This window comes from Schistocerca cancellata, chromosome 7 (genome assembly GCF_023864275.1).
Source record: "Schistocerca cancellata isolate TAMUIC-IGC-003103 chromosome 7, iqSchCanc2.1, whole genome shotgun sequence".
Lineage (NCBI taxonomy): Eukaryota > Metazoa > Arthropoda > Insecta > Orthoptera > Acrididae > Schistocerca > Schistocerca cancellata.
Genome location: NC_064632.1, coordinates 172,654,087 through 172,671,759, shown reverse-complemented (window position 1 = coordinate 172,671,759; position 17,673 = coordinate 172,654,087). Strand labels below are relative to the sequence as shown.

The window sequence follows — 17,673 nt, the reverse complement described above, 5'->3', positions numbered from 1 at the left end:
CCTTACATTTTTTTGTTAACTTGCCATTTTCCTTACTCCTGACATCTCTAAATTTGTCATGAAAAATTGCTAAAACTGTGTCTGGAAATCAGTGAATTTCACTTTTGGAACTTGTGGCAACCCTGAATATTCACCTGCCATTTCCTCCAGTTACAAAATATATGGCAGGAATAATCTGAAACCAAGAACTTGATTCAAAACCATTACACTGTTCACATATTTTGTTTTGTCTGATGGATCTAGTGATGAGTTTGCTATACAAACTGTCAACTAAGAAATTTCAAGATTCTCACTGGTCATTCACAAAGTGTTGTGTCAGTAAGTTGGAAGTGAAGTTGCTGACATTCACAGAGTGAGCAATGTAAAAGCAAACCCACAACGAGACCACCACCTGACACAATTTATGAAAAACTCCCACACAATTAGTGCAACTAGCAGATGTAAATAGTATTACTGATTTTTGCTGCTGTTTGCCAGGTGTTTGTGTATCAGGGCAGTATTACATTTCATTGCAATGCAGTAGTGCTTGTGTAAAATGCTTATTCAGTCCAGGACATTTGTTATTTGTAAGCAATCAGATGATACTGTTTCCTCCATTGCTGGGGCTTCCAAATTTGTATTTGGCACTGGTTTTTTTGAAGGACTATCTTTCCTTTGGTTGATGACAGTTGAGTAGACTTTTATAAGTAGTCAATCTATATCTACAGTTCTCTTTAATATTAGTCTCTTCTCCAATGTTTCATTTGCTAGACAGGAATGTAATGGTGGTGGTGGTCATCGTCGTCGTCATGCTGGCGGCGGCTGGTAATGATATAGGTTCTCCTTGTAGGTCTAGTAAAAATTTCAGTGTTTTTGAGTCAGTCCTATTCTGTTTCTAACAGGCTGTTTTTGCCATAAGCTTGTTTTGTTTGCATATTAATTTGGAGGGCGTATTCTGTGCATTTCAAAAAGACTATCAGCTTTCAGTTTTTCTATGAATTTCTCATCAATTCTCTAATTTGATTTCTTCCTCTGTACTTTGTCACTGTTTGTGTTCCAACATCTATATTTATATTCTGTTGGAGGCTTTCCTAATTTCAGGGCTGATGTCTGTAGTGTGTGAGATAGGCCATGTCAGTCTCTCAGATATCATTCATGTACATCCTGTAGGGGAGTGTCAGTGTCATGTTCGAGATACTTGGTGTCTGCCCTTGGAAACACCTCGCTTTTAGGTCTACATCTGTTGTGCTGAAACCTCACTTTGATTTGTATTAAGTAATGATCTGAGTCAAAAACTCCTTTCTGTGCCTTCAGGTGTATTTTCCTGGAAACTGCAACAGTGTCAGTTAGAAATTCCTCTTGCAAACGCCTTGGTGTTTTTTTGCAAGGATCTTGCGAAGTTTGTGGATATGAGTTTCAAATAAGACTTTGCATTGTTACTGACCAATTTGATGCTGCCTCATTCTCATGGAATTTCATAAATCTAATCTTTCAGGGCTTACTAAGCTATCAAAGGGTTAATAGTGACGCATCGCAACACAATTGATTTTACTTTTTCAGTCCATTCATATTTACTGTTAGTAAACATGTCAGCCTGCTGGTAATGTATTATAGACTTCACAACACAGATCAGTAAGCTGCACATGCTGCAAGTGGTTTCTAAGCTTTTAAGAACTGACCTAGAATTTTGCAAGATTGCTGCAAGACCATGAACGCCTGGCATGCTACTTTATAACTACTCTACTTGAAGGCCTATCTGCGGCCCAGAATCTTTTCTATATGGTGAATAGAAACTATCCTTTTCATAATATTGTCATTATTCTGTCCTGGATTTTCCATTTTTGACTAATGACTATAAGCTGCCTGACAGTGTAACTGCCTGTACCTTGCAATACTGACTACAAGAATAAAACTGTGTGAAGTCCAGGTTAGAATAACAACAATGTTAGGGAAAAAAATGGTTCAAATGGCTCTGAGCACTATGGGACTCAACTGCTGTGGTCATAAGTCCCCTAGAACTTAGAACTACTTAAACCTAACTAACCTAAGGACATCACACACATCCATGCCCGAGGCAGGATTCGAACCTGCGACCGTAGCGGTCGTGCGGTTCCAGACTGTAGCGCCTTTAACCGCTCGGCCACTCCGGCCGGCTGTTAGGAAAAGGAAAGATTGCTACTCACCATAAAGATGGCACGTTGGGCTGCAGACAGGCACAATGAAGAGACTGTTTCACATTGAGCTTTTGGACAAAACCTTCTTCAGGAGACAGAACATACACACACATTCACACAAGCAAGCACACCTCACACACACACACACACACACACACACACACACACACACACAACTACTGTCTCATCTGGAATCTGGAGATGCATGTGTGAGGTGTGCTTGCTTGTGTGGATCTGTGAATATGTGTGTGTGTGTGTGTGTGTGTGTGTGTGTGTTTTCTTTTCTTTCCTTTTTTTCTGAAGCAGGTCTTGGCTGGAAGCTCAATAGTCTTTTCATTGTGTCTGTCTCCAACGCAACGTGCCATCTATATGATGAGCAGTAATCTGTCCTTTTCATAATATTTTTGACTACAAGAGTAGACTGTTCATCACAGCCATTGTAACTGTCCACTCGATCTCACTCAGGCGTCTGGAGTCAGTTAAAAAATGGTGAGCTAGCTAGTTGAATTTAGTGTGTGTTCATTGGAAGTAGTGAACCGGATTAAAAATAAAGTGATAAAAATTCCACCGTTCTCATGGGTAAGTGGCTAATTCACAGTGGTAACAAGAGATCCCGTAGAAGTGATTCACAGAGTGCCTCTTCTCCTTTGAAAGCAGGAAATTATGGAAAAAGATTATAACACATTTCTTGTAGTGGCCATTTTCGCAGTAGCTGTATATAAATTGCAGTTGTTTCAAAGAAAATGCAAAAAAGGCATTTTCTTTGAAACAACTGCAATTTAAAAAGATTATAATTTAATCAAAATACTTTCTTCTTTCACATCTTCTTCTGTTCCTATCAGCACTACACTCAAAACCAAAGTATGTAAATATCAAGTTGATTTTCTAATGTTAAGATGTACTAGCATTCTTTTGAATAATGAGGAATGATCACAATAGGTTTTTTGTTTTGATATTTTAGTCAACTTAGCTTGAAACTTATAAAACTAAAAGACAGACCTGGAGGCAAAATCCATACTTTGTAAGTAAACCTATGAAACTTTGTAAGCTTAATGAGCGACAACTACAAGGAAATGTTTGATTGCTCTAAAAACATATATCAGACCCCAGGAGTGTCCTAAGAGCATCATTAGAGCTCTCCTACTTAATTGCAAGATACAAATCACCCCCATTGTTGGTGAGAAATTATTTCTTTCCATATCTGTCAAAATGTGTGAAATAAAGCATGAAGAAAGGTTTAGATTTTAAACATTAGCACAAAACATATAAAATGTGAGAGGTACATTAGACAGTTAAGTAAACTTGAGTCACCAAAAGCTGTGTAATTATAAAATGAAAAATAAATAGCATTTTACGAGGGGGAAGTTTTAACATGCATGGGGATTCTAAAAGGTCACCAAGAATGTTCTAGAAAGTTGAATCTTGTAATTGGAATAATTAATAAACAAGTGTTATTTCAGGAAAAGTACACATCTATGGAAACTGAAAAATTGTGGCAACAAAATAAAAACACAGGATTTTATAAATAATTACATCTTAAGATTGGAACATTGTACAACATGAAAATTCTGAGTACGAATAACTTTTAAAATATTGCATTTTCAAAAAAAAAGTTAAATATTTGCTAAAAAGATGTGAACAAGGATTTTCAAATAAACTCTGTAAATCTTAAATCAAAGAATTTCTAGTGTATTTGAATTTTGATGTGCACATGGTTTACAGGCATTGTTTTCATGTGAACTGAATAGATTATTGTCATCGGAAATTGGTAAACTGTGCTGTGAATAATGAAATTTAGTTAAGTGCTGCATGAATAGGAATTTGGCAACTTTGTATATACATGGTGTAAGCATTAGGTGTACATATGAAAACAAAATTATTATATATTTATTTAAGTAGTAGAATGGTAGGAAGTGGAACTTCCCAAACTTGCTATAAGTCTAAAAGATGCTCTCCATTTTTATTTGTCCTGGTGTGCTAGTTTGATGCCTACAACTGATATGTGTTTTTTAGTCCTGCCCACCTACACATTATGATGACTCTAAGATTTTGATGCTGTTTGTTGGGATCTTAATGATGATGGTCTCTTGAGTTCTCAGAAACAGCTTTTGGTTAAGTTTTTCTTATTATTTATGTTGATCAAGGCATTCACTTTGCTGCTTCATTTCACTGCAAATACAAAAATTATTCCAGATGCAGAATTAAAGTTGAGTACTGAATTTACAATCATTTTACTTACTTCGGTGGCTGAACCCAGTATGGTTGGCATTCCATTGATCATTTATGGTTTGTTTTCCCGTATATGTTCCGTAGTTTTCTGAATCAAAATGGGAAATGTGTGTCCTGTAGAACTATGATTTGAGTTTGGAATTTGCCAAGTATGTGTAAGCTATTTAAGTCATACAATTTTCAGTAGTGTACTGACATCAGTTGTGCCTAAAAAGGGAGTTTGAGAGGCTTCATCCTTCTCAGCATGATCATCCGTGTCTCTCAGAGCCCAATGATTGCATGTATTTCGGGTGTGAGGTTGTTGCTGTGATGGTTTTTGTTCCACTGTGCCACTGTTAGAAGCTGAAAATACATGCAAGAGGTGATTATTTGGTATGATCATGAAGTTACAGCTCAAGTGTTTGATATTGACAATTGCCTCCAGATATCCTCCAGCTAACTACTGTTTAATGGATTCTCTGTACATAAAACCTTGTCCTTTATTCAGACTTGGATTGTCCTTCGTAATGTGTTATATTTTTCTTCTTCATAAATTTTGTACCCTTATATGACTACCTTATATAAATCAAACAATGGAAAATCAAGGATGGAATGCAACAATACCAGAGAAGGAAAGTTGCTACTCACCATATAGCGGAGATGCTGAGTTGCGATAGGCACAATAAAAAGACTCACACAATTAAAGCTTTCGGCCATTAAGGCCTTTGTAGGCAGTAGACACACACACACACACACACACACACACACACACACACACACAAAACTTGCACACACATCTGCAGTCTCAGGGAGCTGAGACCACACTGCGAACAGCAGCACCAGTGCATGATGGGAGTGGCGACTGGTTGGGGGTAAGGAGGAGGCTGGGGCGGGGAGGGGGAGGGATAGTGTGGTGGGAGTGGCGAACAGTCAAGTGTTGCAGTTTAGACAGAGGGCAGGAGAGGTGTGGAGAGGGGAGGGGTTAAGTAGCGGAAAGGAGAGAAAATAAAAGACTGGGTGTGGTGGTGAAATGACGGCTGTGTAGTTCAAATGGCTCTGAGCACTATGGGACTTAACAGGCTGTGTAGTGCTGGAATGGGAACAGGGAGGGGGATGGATGGGTGAAGACAGTGACTAACGAAGGTTGAGGTCAGGAGGGTTACAGGAACATAGGATGTATTGCAGGAAAAGTTCCCACCTGTGCAATTCAGAAAAGCTGAGTTGGTGGGAAGGATCCATATGGCACAGGCTGTGAAGCAGTCATTAAGATGAGGGATATCATGTGTGGCAGCATGTTCAGCAACAAGGTGGTCCACTTGTTTCTTGGCGACAGTTTGTCGGTGGCCGTTCATGCGGACAGACAGCTTGTTGGTTGTCATACCTACATAGAATGCAGCACAGAGGTTGCAGCTTAGCTTGTAAATCACATGACTGGTTTCACAGGTAGCCCTGCCTTTGATGGGATAGGTGATGTTAGTGACCGGATTGGAGTAGGTGGTGGTAGGAGGATGTATGGGACAGGTCTTGCATCTAGGTCTATTACAGAGGTATGAGCAATGCGGTAAGGGATTGGGAGCAGGGGTTGTGTAAAGATGGACGAGTATATTGTGTAGGTTCGGTGGACAGCGGAATACCACGGTAGGAGGGGAGGGAATGATAGTGGGCAGGACATTTTTCATTTCAGGGCATGACGAGAAGTAATCGAAACCCTGGCAGAGAATGTAATTCAGTTGCTTCAGTCCTGGATGGTACTGACTTAAGAGGGGAATGCTCCTCTGTGGCTGGAGTGTGGGACTTTGCAAGGTGGTGGGAGACTGGAAAGATAAGGCACAAGGATGGGAGGATAATTACGGGTAGTGAAGGCTTCAGTGAGACCCTCAGTATATTTTGAGAGAGACTGCTCGTCACTGCAGATGCGATGACCACGGGTGGCTAAGCTGTGCGGAAGGGAATTCTTGGTATGGAATGGGTGGCAGCTGTCGAAGTGGAGGTATTGCTGGTGGTTAGTAGGTTTGATATGGACGGAGGTACTGATGTAGTCATCTCTGAGGCGAAGGTCAACATCTAGGAAGGTGGATTGTTGGGTTGAGTAGGACCAGGTGAAGCAAATGGGGGAGAAGTTGTTGAGGTTCTGGAGGAATGTGAATAAGGTGTCCTCACCGTCAATCCAAATAGCAAAGATGTCATCAGTGAATCTGAACCAGGCGAGGGGTTTAGGATTCTGGGTTTTTAGGAAGGATTACTCTAGATGGCCCATGAATAGGTTAGCATAGGATTGTGCCATGCGGGTGCCCATAGCCGTACCGCGGATTTGTTTGTAGGTAATGCTTTCAAAGGAGAAGCAATTGTGGGTGAGTATATAGTTGATCATGGAGACTAAGGTAGGCGGTTGTTGGCTTGGAATCCATAGGGCATCTGGAAAGGTAGTTTTCAACAGCAGTAAAGCCATGGGCATTAGGAATGTTAGTGTACAGGGAGGTGCCATCAATAGTGACGAGCAGGGCACCGTGTGGTAAAGGAACAGGAACTGTGGAGAGTCAGTCGAGGAAATAGTTGGTATCTTTTATATAGAAGGATAGGTTCCAGGTAATAGGTTGAAGGTGCTGGTCTACGAGAGCAGAGATTCTCTCAGTGGGGGCACAGTAACTGGCCACAATGGGGCGTCCTGGGTGGTTGGGTTTATGGACTTTAGGAAGCATGTAGAAGGTGGGAGTGCAAGGAGTGGTAGGGGTAAGTAGAGAGATGGACTCTGGGGAGAGGTTCTGGGATGGGCCTAAGGATTTGTGTAGTGACTGGAGATCCTGCTGGATTACTGGAATGGGATCACTGTGGCATGGCTTGTAGGGGGAAGTATCTGACAGCTGACAGAGTCCTTCTGCCACGTAATCCTTGCGGTTCAAAACAACGGTGGTGAAGCCTTTGTCAGCAGGTAGGATTATAAGGTTGGGATCAGTTTTTAGATGGTGGACTGCGATTCTTTCTGCGGATGTAAGGTTAGTTTGCATGCTGAGGGATTTGGGGAATGATGTTGAGGCAAGGTTCGAGTTTAAGGAATTCTGGAAAGTTAACAGGGGGTGGTTAGGAGGCAGTGGGGCCGGATCACGGTTGGTTGGAGGAGTGAACTTAGTTCAAGGTTCAATATTGGTCTTTGGTTGAGTCTGATTGGTCAGTTCTTGACTGTCCGCCACTCCCACCATACTATCCCTCCCCCTCCCCGCCCCAGCCTCCTCCTTACCCCCACCCAGTCGCCACTCCCATCATGCACTGGTGCTGCTGTTTGCAGTGTGGTCTCAGCTCTCTGAGGCTGCAGATGTGTGCGCAAGTTGGAGACTGCAGATGTGTGCGCAAGTTGCGTATATGTGTGTGTGTGTGTGTGTGTGTGTGTGTGTGTGTGTGTGTGTGTGTGTCTCTACTGTTGACAAAGGCCTTAATGGCCGAGAGCTTTAATTGTGTGAATCTCTTTCTTGTGCCCATTGCATTGTGCATCTCTGCTATATGGCGAGTAGCAGCTTTCCTTGTCTGGTATTGTTACCTTATATAAATATATAATTTCATCATCATAGTTATGTTTATCACACATCACTTTTGAATCAGGATTACGTAAATATCTGAAATTGATTCTGATGTTACACCTTGTGAAAACATGTTCAACACTGCTATTCAGAGTGATTTAGTGAGAGTGTTGCCCAAGAATACAAATATTCTATAATATTTTACAGGAAAGTTGGTACATTGCTGCTCTTTAGTTTGCCAACTCCAGTGACTTTTAGCCCTTATCTTCTCATTATTATTAAAAAAAAATGATGTCATAAAGTTAAGTCTGTGCGTATGTATTCTGCTTTAAGAATATTAGGTTTCTTTTGCACAAGTATCACTAAAAAAATGAACATTTTGAGTCTGTAATGTGGCAGTTTCTTTTCCTTTTGGCAAAAGATACTTATATATTTCAGACACAAAACAAAAAGTGTTCAGCAACTTAATATTGCTTTTTCAAAGGAGACTCCATGTTCAGTAGGAACCAAATCTTTTTGCAGTTCTACTTTTGTTTTCAAATTTTTTTTCTATAAACTAAGTGACTACATGGTTAATTTCTTATTTTTTTTGTTTTCAGTTATCTTGCTGCTAAATTTTATGCACTTTTTGTGTTATGTATGATGTTTCTATGATCCATCAACTGTAATTATTACTTTACAGAAAAAGTTCCACATGATGTTAGCAACATAGGTTACATAGTGAAGCTGGCCCTTGCTATTCTGGGACCTGTCCTTGCTTTGGGTGCTATTGGGACAATAGTTCTCTTCTTGATGAGGAGAACGCATCGCAAAAGATTGATGGCAGCCCGAGCTATGGCAGACCATGATCCATTCTATGCATCAGATGAAGTTCTCCGAGCAACTGCAGCTGGAGACAGCACGTTGAGGGTATATCCTATTACTTTATTAACGTTGTAAAATTGTATAAATTAGGAAAAGTTAAAGATATTAGTCTAAGCTGCTAAAGGCAATGATTCTATAATGAGGAAGGCACCATTAGGACCGTGGTAGATTTTCTTAGACTAACTTGTTACTTTCATTGATACAGGTCATCCATTCGTGTAAATGTGGCAAATGGAAGTTTGTCATGACGAAGACTCTGTCACTTTTTCATCTTTGTCCTGCTGACAAGTTGCACTTGTAGCAGTTTGATGAATGGATCTGGGAATGACCTGTATCACATAAAGAAATCGATTATCTTAAGAAAACACACAAAGTGATCCAGACGGTGTCTTTCTCCAGTGTAATTTCAGGTGGTCACAGTTCCCTAAAACATCATATCTTCAATTATGTAATGAATCTAGTTAGACTAACAGGGCAAAAGGTATAGCCAATTTTTATCTTTGAAGGTCAGAGCTTTCAATTTCATCACTCAAAGAGAAGTATGAAAAACATTGTAGAATGTTGTCAAGGAAAATACTACATCAGTTGGAACTCTTGGACATTTTTGTGGAAGAAGAACAGAACAGTGGATCCAGATATTGTTCAAGAAGAAGAGAACAGTGCATCCAGATATTGTTCAACATTGATGAGATTGAAATTGAGTTCAAGAAAAAAGGCAATGAAGACAGACACAACGAAAAGACTGTTACATATTAAGGTTTCAGCCAAAGCCTTCGTCAGAAAAGAAAACACATAGGTATTCACACAAGCAGGCACACCTTGTGCAAAGATAACTACTGTCTCCTGCCAGTGCGGCCAGAATGCAGCTCTCACGTTGAATGAACGCAGCAATCTGGAGTGGGTGGGGAAGGGGGAGATATAGCGGGGTTTGAAGATATTTAAAGTATTGCTTCATGAAACAAAGAAACAGAGTGAGAGGGGGAGGGAGAGCCCCAACCACTCACCCACCCCCAACCTCTGCTGCTCCCTTCAGCACAGGCCCAGTCACACTTACACAGTACAGGTTGCGTACTTGTGCCTTGTGTTCCACAGTGAATGTCGGAAAAGCACAAGTGACATACATAGGTAACAAATACTTACGTTTCACCTAATCAAAATTGAAACTGAGGTTGACTTATATAAACCGTGTGTTCAGTAATGGTCCTGAAATGATAATAATTATGGTTACAAATTGCAGATCAGTGAAGTGAAAGACATCATTCAAGAATTATTTGTTTTGGTAAAAAGCATCTCACAGCTGCTCCCCCCCCCCCCCCCCCCTTCCACTCCCCCTCCTCCACTTTGAACCACCCATCTTTGGGGTACGTCAGATCAATCACCTCTTACATGCTTGAGCTCTCTTTCCCTTCCAATAGTTCTTTATTCTATCTGAATTCTTCTTTCTTTCCTCCTCTGATATCTAAATCGGTTTCCTGGTGTTGATTTTAATTCGTGTCTTTGGTCACAGTCTTGGCTGTACCATTCTTTAACATGACTGGAGTTCTCTCAAATCCTTTTCCATTTCCTTAAACCAATTGGGTTCAGTCTATTTTAGTCTCTTTAAAAAAAGGAAGTCAAAGATTTGTTTCATTTGTCTGTATTCATTCGGAGTATGTGTCCATAAAAAATTTATCCTCCTTTTCCTCACGGTTTCCGAGAGTCTCTTCAACATTCTTTAGAGTGCTTTGTTTTTATAGAAAACTTGTTTCTTACTTTGGAATTTGGAACCCATGATCATCCTCAAAATTTTTCTCACCTTGTTTTCCAGTTTCTCCATTTGCCCGTTCATCCCCATGACTAGTGTCTGCTGCATAGAGTGCTTCCGGCTTAATTACTGTGTTATAATGCCTTATTTTAGTGTTCCAAGAGAGAGCTTTGTTATTGTATGTGTTTTTGGTTTTCTGGAAAGCTAGTTCCATTCTGGTCTTTCTTGCTTCCATTTCTTTCACTTCAAGGTTGTTCCATTCAATCCATTCCTCTAGGTACCTGAAACTTCTAACCACCTCTATTTCTTGAGCTCCTACTTTAATTCTTGTAGGAGTATATAGTATATTTATCATGATCTTCACTTTTTTCGTAAGAAAACTTAAGTTCTACCTTCTCTGCCTGCTCTTGTGACTCGGTGATTTGTTGTTTAGCTTCCTCTCACATTTCCGCGAGCAGTTCCATGTCGTCAGCAAATGCCAAACACTTAATTGTGATTCCTTTGTTTTTTTGCTCCAAATCTTGTTTCCCCCTCTTGTTCTTGCATTCCATTCCCTCACAACTTTTTTAAGTGCACAGTTAAACAGCAGGAGTGAGAGACAATCCTCTTGTTGGACCCGTCTTCTGATCTCAGAAGGTTCCAGTAGTTCACCCATTAATCTGACTTTAGAGGACATGTTCATGATCATCTTCTTGATGATGTTTACTGTTTTCCCATCCAGGCTAAACTCCTCCACAGTATTGGACGACGTCACACTGTCTATGGAATCGTAGGCTTTTTGGAGGTCTACAAAAGTCACTATATACAGTTTTGCCCTCTGCTTCTGATGTACTAAAATGTTTTTGAGGTTTAAGGTCTGTTCAGGGCAGGATCTTCCTTTCCTAAACCCTGCTTGATACTCCCCAGTTTGGCAATCCAACTGAGATTCTGCTGTTTCTGGTAAAGCTCTGGACAATATCTTGTAGGTCACATCCACCAGGGAAATCCCTCTGTAGTTGTTGGGATCAGATTTGGGACCTTTTTTGTGAAGAGTGTGTATCAGGGCCATTTACAGTCCTCTGGAATGAGTCCTTTCTTCCATATCTCTTCAAAAAGTTTCTGGAGTAAGATAATTGCATTTTTACTTGCATACTTCCATAATTCAGCTGTTATCTGGTTTTCCCCCGATGCCTTGAAATTTTCCATATGATTTAGTATTGCCTGGATCTCACTTACAGGTGGGGGTTTAGACTCTGGTTTGGGGGATGACTTCGGTCCACCATCGAACGCCATCTTTTGGTGTGGTTGCTCACAGTTTAGAAATTCGCTGGAGTATTCTGCTAGTATCTTAATGTTGCCCCTATTACTACAGGGTGGAGCAGAGGAAATGCATCTTTTTCGCTATTGAATGACTGGGACACGGCTTGATAAAAATAATAAAAACAAGCATTAAGTGATAGATTTTATAATGCAGTTTTGAAATATACTTCTTTAATTAGGTTGGATTTTATAATGCAGTTTTGAAATATACATCTTTAATTAGGTTCGAAAAATAATGCCTTGGAGATGACATCCTTCCTCCTGAATGCAAATTTGGATCCTCTCCCAAAAGTTACGCATGGCTCTCTCCAACATTTCATTCGGCACGACTTCAATTTTCTGATTAATGGAATTCTTCAGGTCATCAATTGTGCGAGGCTTGTTCATGTAGACTTTTGATTTTAAATATCCCCACAAAAAGAAGTCACATATCGACAAATCAGGTTAGCGATGGGTTCAGTAAACATCACCAAATCTCGAAATAACATGTCCTGGGAACATTTGTTGAACCACTTCCATGGATGCTCTTGCCGTGTGAGCTGTGGCACCATCCTGCTGAAACCATATTTCTCTCATGTTCACTTGACACCTTTCAAGTTCTGGAAGAAGAAAGTTGTGTAACATTTTAACGTAGCGCACTGATGTCACAGTAACTGCAGTTTCTTCCTCTTAAAAAAAAATGGGTCCAACAATCCCCATCGTTGAAATGCATCACCACACTGTTACTTTTAAGCTGTGGTGAGGTCTTTGGTGTAATTCATGTGGGTTCTCCGATGCACAGTACCGCCAATTTTGAACATTGACGTAACCATCTACATGAAAATGTGCTTCATCGGTCATGAAGACTGTAAAAATTTCGTCCATTATGCAACAAAACTCTCTACGCTACACAAAATCCCCTTCACTAAGCTGCTGGATGATCATTATCTTGTACGGGTGAAACTTAAGATCATCATGTAAGATGGAGTGAATGACATGTAAGGTGGAGTGAACGACATGACGTACCCAGCACTACAGCCTGTTGTCTAGCCAATCATTTTGGACTAGCAAGAACTGCCGTTCTCACTTGGTCTACATTTTCCGGAGTACAAACTGAACAGGGAAGACCAGGTGGTTTCTTTTCATCACAGATCCAGTACTTCTAAATGCTGCAACTCATCGAAGTACAGCATTTCGATCAGGCACTGCACCTCGACATCCAACTCTAAAATTTTGATGGAAAAGACATTGCACTGTGACTACGGAATCATTGTTTCTCAAGTACTGCTCGACAACAAACACAGGGCGCTCTACGCTCCAATGCTCCATAGCGACTGAAACTGCATTGTATGGGCAGTCTGCCAACATTCATTCAAGGTCAGTACCCCCCTGTCATCACCGCATACTAGTAGTTTAAAAAAATGCGTTTCCTCTGCTCCACCCTGTGTATGCCATGTTCTCCTTTTTGTCATGAAGTTGGAGAGTTGGGGGGTCAAGTCTGGTTAGCTTCTCCCTGAAGATTCGATAATAGTTTCTCATGTTGTTCTTAGCAAAGTCATCAGTTGGTCTTCTTACGCCTTCTTAGCTTTCTAGATCTCCTTGGACACCATTTTTCCAGCTCCCACAAAGTGCCAGGCACACTTGTCCTTTTTGGTTTGCCACATGTTTCACGCCTTCTTCCCCAGATCTAGTAGTCTTATCACACTCATCATTCCACCGCCTGTGCTTCTTCATCCTGGTAACAGGACCAAGCTGCTCTGCCTCAGTTATAAGACTCTTCTTCATCTGCTTCCAGTCCTGATCTGCTAGGGTGCTGGTTAACTTGCCCCATTCCTCCTCCTCCGCCTCCTCCTCCTCATTTATTTGCTCTGGATCATATCTCCTTCGTGCAAGGTTTTTCTTATGAAAGTTACTCTTGGGGATGATCTTCAGTTTCACTTTAGATAGGTAGTGGTCAGAGTCGAGGTTGGCTCCTGTGAGAACCCTAACATTTTGAGTTTCCTTATGAAATTTCTGCTTTATCACAGCATGATCTAACTGTAATTCTCCCAAGAGAGAGTTAGGTGAAACCCATGTCTTCTGCTTTCTGGGCAATTTCTTAAACCTAGTTGACTTCAGGACCAAACTGTGTGCCTGGCATAATTCAAGGAGCCTCATACCATTTTGGTTCGTCCTGTTATGTGCTGGGTATCTCCCCACTATATGTCTGAACCTTTTCTCTCTCCCCACTTGGGCATTAAAATCCCCTAGAAGGATGACATTATGTTTTTTGGTTATCTTTTGGATCGTGTCATCTAGTTTGTCCTAGAATAGCTCCACCTTCTCCTTATTTTTTTTTGTTGTCAATGTTTATAGGGGCATGAACATTTACAATGATATGTACTTTTATTGGTTGATTTAATCGTGAGTGTGGATAGCCTTTCAGAGGTAGACTCAAAGCTTATAATGGAGCCTAATACTTTCTTGTCAATTACGAAACCTGTCCCAAGGTGGGGAACATTTTTCATAACTCATGTCCCCGTCTTCCCTTCAGTATCCTGAAACCCTCCTGATTCAAAGCTGTCCTCATCCAAGTATCTGGTCTCTTGCACAGTCGTAATGATGATTCGATGTTCATTTAATGAGTCCATTAGAGTCTTAAGTTTCCCCACTTTCAGAAGTGGATTTGCATTAAAAATTACTAAGTAGTTTGCTTTCCTGTATTTTATTTTGTTTAAGGTTCCAAGACATTCCAATTCGTCTTTGCGTGATGTTGCAGATTCCCCAGAATCCAAATGTGTGCTTGTGCACTTATGAGCGGTGGATTGACCATCTGGGGTAATAAGTTTCACATCACACTGTTCCATGATTGATAATTCTTACAGTTCTGAGGGTAACTTTTAGAGCCATCATTTTTTTACATCAGTGGTTATTAGCCTCTGAGGATTATTCACAACCGCCCCTTATATGGAGACAGACACTGACCAAAGGCCGCCCAATTTGAGAACAGTCGCTTTTGGATTTTGATTTGATTTTTAATTCCACTAGGCTCTTCCACTCTCTCCGCCGTTGGGAATCAGATTCCTCTTCCACCTTCAAGACCATTGACCAGGTTTCACCTAGTAACCCTAGGCAGGGGTCCTTACAGGATGCTACCATCCAGAGCCAGATGGACCCAGGTTGTTTTAACGAGGTGTTACTATTCCCTCTCCTCCTTCCTCATCACTTGCACTGGGCTTGGGACCGGCAATGGCGGAGTTAGCTGAATTTTATTTGTTTTTTATTTATTTATTTGTTCACTACATTTAATTTTTTCACTACTTGTTTTGGGACCGCAGCCCTGTTCTCAGGGGCTATTTGTGTATTATACGAATAATGTGGCAGCTAAACCTGGCAGAGACAAGAGATATACTACCAACCTGAACTCTTCAGATCTTTTTTCACTCAGAACTAGGGAATTCAGGCAATGTAGTAAAGTGCACAATTAGTTGTATAAGTCATGGAAGAGTGAAAAAGATATGGAAAGTTTAATATTGAGTCAAATGTTAGGACTGTAGTATACACAGTACTCTTTTGTAGAATTATAGGCATTATATCACGGTTGTGCAACACGATTCACAATTTCATTTTCTGCACTGTATTCTGGAGTTAACCTAATTAACTTCATTAAGACCACGGATAAGTGTGTTGGTGTGCACTGCTTGACCCCAGTCACACCGTACTTGAAATGGATTTGTCAGCCTGGCGACATCTATCAGTAATTCTGCAAAAACCTCTATATTAGATTTTAGTATCACTTAGGCCATGTGTTGTCAATTGATAAAGCCCTTACTGAGAAAGAAGGTTGTAGATGAAGTGCCTATTGTAAGATTGAAGGAGATTCAGTAGTAATAAAATAACCTTTTCTACGAAAATAAACACTGTAAAACTCCATGTTATTGAACTGGCTTCTAAAAAAATTCCCACGTATAATGAATATTCCTCTTTGTCACAGAGACTGCCATAAGAACAATGTTATTGAACCATATTTTTATGTAATCTTTACTTTTAAAGAGTAAAAATGAAACACTCCAAAATTAAGACACTTGTTTGGTGAAATTACTGACATGTGTGGGAGTTTATTGTTGTTAATTTCATTTTTGACCAGGTTATGATAAAATCCTTACAGAATAAATAATATGCATGATCCTTAGCAGACGATAAGTTGCTCAAAAACTGATTTCACCACATGAATAGTTTGGCCCATAGGTGTCCATTACAAACAACAGGACAAACTCCCACAGCACATTGAAGCACGAAAAAAGTGGACAAGGGCACACCTGGAATGAAACCTGGATGTGGATCAGTGTTGTTCGTTTCTCTTCAGTAAGAAGTACTGGTTTCATTTGACACCAGACGACCATCATGAAGTAGGTGAAAGCGGCCAGGGACCAGTGCGCATCTCACATATGCAATACTACAGGTTCAGCAGGGAAGTGTGCCGGTCATGTTTTGTGCAGATATAAAGTACACATGGGATGCTTTTCATCTATATTGAGGATAGTTTGCGGGTCATGCAGTACCAGAACAGGAATCACTGACTTATTGTCCAAACTTGGTCAACATTTCAGCAGTGGGTTCACGTTTTCAAGATGATGATGCACGAGGCATACTGCCCAACCTTCACTTTCCTGAAGGAGCCAGGAGTCAATAAAATGGAATGGCCTGCCATAACTGATGACCTGAACTCGACGAAGAGTGCTTGTGACCAGTGGAAACTCACAGTGCAATGTCACAGCAACTCTGTTCACACACTGAATGGTGTCAGAATGGCAACAAGTAAGACTGGCTTGAGCTGCGATATCTCAGTTGCCTTATGGACAGCAGCCATAAAAAATCTGAGCACGTTACAGTCCACAGGTGGAGCAACTAAGTGTTTTCACAAACATGCACTTTCAGACAGATTGTCTTTGATTTGGTTACTGTTGTGATTTCTTCCTCTGTTTTCTTTTATTTCTCTCTCGTAGAGTGTTTACTTTCATATCCTGCTTCTCTTTAGGGTACTGGGAACAATTTAATGAATTCAGGTGACATGTAAAAGGTTGGGTTGGTCTAGAAAGTGTGCAAAGATAGCTAAAGTGGCTAAGGCAACTGGTCATGGTAAGTGGGAAACTTGGGTTTGAGTCCCCGCTGACACAAATTTACATATATCTCTGTTGGGTGGTAATTTTCATATCTATTTGCCCTTACTTTCTCCAGAAGTTAATAAAGCTTTTACTTTTCCGGAAGTTAATAATCACACTATTTTCAAACTCTGGTGAAACTTTCCCGTCACAAAATGTCATTAATTACCTTTTATGTTTCCTGCTCCACCTTCAATATGATGCCTACGAGTTCTGCTGTGTTCCTTCTGGGGCTGTGCAAAGCAAATGGAAATTCAGATTTGAATTGCCCGTGTCATTTTCTAGCAACATGTCCTCCATTTTTCATTGTTTTTCGGTAGAATGCATGCAGTATTAAATGGGATCCAGCTGCACAGATGATGTGAATGATGTGGTAGAGGAGGGGCAATGGTAGCAAATGGGTCTCTCTTGCAGACGGGACAGCATGGTAGGGTAGACTTAGTTCTACAGCTTAAGCCTTCACACAAACGTGTTTCTTGCAGAAACTATAAGCTACAGCTAGCAAGTCTGCAGTCATGTTAATGGATTATGCCAGTATGACAAACAAATCAACACATCAGACAATGGAAAATTCGGGATGGAATGTAACAATATTATGAGAAGGAAAGTTGCTACTCACCATATAGTGGAGATGCTGAGTCGCTGATAGGCGCGACAAAAAGCCTCTCACAATTAAAGCTTTCGGCCATTAAGGCCTTCATCAACAATTCACACGCGTGCGTGCACACGCGTGCGCGCGCGCACACACACACACACACACACACACACACACA

At 40.7% G+C, this 17,673-nt stretch overlaps 1 protein-coding gene across 1 annotated transcript in view; it reads left to right on the top strand.

Annotated features, from left to right (window-relative positions):
• LOC126091921 (activin receptor type-1) overlaps positions 1–17,673 on the top strand; it is a 90,909-nt gene that overhangs the window by 23,684 nt on the left and 49,552 nt on the right. The window contains exon 4 of the mRNA XM_049907239.1: positions 8,556–8,782. Within this exon, the coding sequence (XP_049763196.1) occupies positions 8,556–8,782 (227 nt within the window). The remainder of the gene's footprint in view (positions 1–8,555; positions 8,783–17,673) is intronic.